Source organism: Atta colombica, unplaced genomic scaffold (assembly GCF_001594045.1).
Source record: "Atta colombica isolate Treedump-2 unplaced genomic scaffold, Acol1.0 scaffold187, whole genome shotgun sequence".
NCBI classification, from domain to species: domain Eukaryota; kingdom Metazoa; phylum Arthropoda; class Insecta; order Hymenoptera; family Formicidae; genus Atta; species Atta colombica.
Window position 1 is genome coordinate 2,989,126 of NW_017259279.1, and position 1,975 is coordinate 2,991,100.

Genomic DNA, 1,975 nt, shown 5'->3' on the forward strand with positions numbered 1-1,975 from the left:
AAATTGTATTTTGTATTAAATGTTTTGCAATAAATTATATATAGCAAATTGTATAAGATCAAAAAAATTCTTTAAAAAAATTCTAGAATCTTTTATTTTTTATTGTATTTCCTTCCCAAGTTGTACACACAAATATAAAATACATCGATCTCATATCTGATACAGATATTGCCGTTTACGAGCTCTAGTTTTGTGTTCCAGAGTAGATATTCAATCGGCACATAGGAATGGGAGCTTTTATCAGTGCTGTAGCGGATTTTGCATCGATCTGCTGCAGAAGTTTTCCGAGGAAATTGGTTTTACTTTCGAGCTCATAAGAGTGGAGGATGGCAAGTGGGGTACTTTGGAGGTGAGCAAAATTCATGAAAGGTGCTGCTTACTTACGTCGTACGAAAGATAAATGTGTCTTGCAACGAGAAAATTTCCGCGGAGCATTTATCGCTGCAACGGTGCGCTTATTTCTTCCTTTTGGATGTTTAAAATTTTCTGTCCTTTCATGTCTGCAGCAGATGCCTACATCGCGAACGAAATGTAATGCGGCTTTAAGAACATGACTGATCGTTTTTAGTCTTGCCTTCTGATAAATTTCTCGAATATAAAAGGAGAGAAAAAAAATTGTATTCTATTGTTGCAACTCTCGATGTGTAATTTGAAAATCGAATCATCTGACGATAGTAATTTTCTGCACGTGTGTTGATCCTATTGATGATTATTACGAAATGAACGCATGAATGAACTTTCGACGCGTTTAATTTCCGCTGCACAAAAATTACTTCCGACGATGCAACATATATATTTACGCTTCAGCGACTGCTTAAATGGCCCAAAACAAATAATTTTTCGTTTATTGAGCATTTTAATTACATTATCGAATCATCATCATTTTTCTCTCACGAGATGTATATGAAATTATGATTATTGCACTAATAATAACAAGAAGAAATATTCATTTCAATCTTGCATAGCATGCGAAATTATTTTCAGTGTTTTATTACTCCGTCATATATTTTCACATTTATAAATCAACGAACATTAAATAAAATGAACTCTGCTTTTCGATAAAAATAATTCCGTGAAGAATAATTAACTTTTGTCTAATAAATATCACGATTTATTAACTATTGTATACAGAATGGGAAGTGGAATGGGCTTATAGCTGATCTTGTCAACCGAAAGACCGATATGGTGATGACTTCGTTGATGATCAATTCAGAAAGAGAAGCGGTAGTTGATTTCACTGTACCTTACATGGAAACTGGTATTGCCATTGTTGTAGCAAAAAGAACAGGCATAATATCTCCCACTGCATTTTTAGGTGAGAATTATAGAAACCGCTTTGCAAATGATATATATAATGTTTACAAATTGATAATATACATATGTCTAAAAAAAAATATGTATATCTATATCATAAATAAACATTGTTGTATAAATTAAGTAAAATATTTGCGGAAGCATGCTACTGTTATTTCGAAATATTAATATTACTGTATAAATTAAGAGAATATTTACAAAAGCAGTAATTTCGTACGAATCATCATCGCACGAAAATATACGATGAATATTATATATAACTCAAAATAGAATTTGCTTTAGCATCTAATAATGAATTTTCAGAACCGTTCGATACGGCTTCATGGATGCTAGTAGGCATTGTTGCCATACATGCCGCAACAATAATGATACTGCTCTTCGAGTGGGCATCACCCTCTGGGTTCGACATGAAGGTAAACCCTTCAGACGCTGCGCAAAAACTGGTATTTTTTTATTTCGCTTTTTATTAACTACGTGTATATGTTTTCTCTTCGTTTGCACCTTTATCTTTCAATGCACAAATATTGTGATGTCATAACTAGAGAACTAATTAATTCTAACGCATGCTTCAGTGTTTGTAGTTGAAAATAGAAAGAATATATTCCTAGATTAATATTATATAATGGCTTCTAATTTGCAGTTATTATATATATATATATAT

At 32.2% G+C, this 1,975-nt stretch overlaps 1 protein-coding gene across 1 annotated transcript in view; it reads left to right on the top strand.

The window, feature by feature from the left end:
• Positions 1–1,975, top strand: part of LOC108686531 (glutamate receptor ionotropic, NMDA 2B) — a 90,088-nt gene that overhangs the window by 76,390 nt on the left and 11,723 nt on the right. Inside the window, exons 8-10 of the mRNA XM_018191884.1 lie at positions 202–349; positions 1,132–1,315; positions 1,618–1,757. Of these exons, the coding sequence (XP_018047373.1) occupies positions 202–349; positions 1,132–1,315; positions 1,618–1,757 (472 nt within the window). The remainder of the gene's footprint in view (positions 1–201; positions 350–1,131; positions 1,316–1,617; positions 1,758–1,975) is intronic.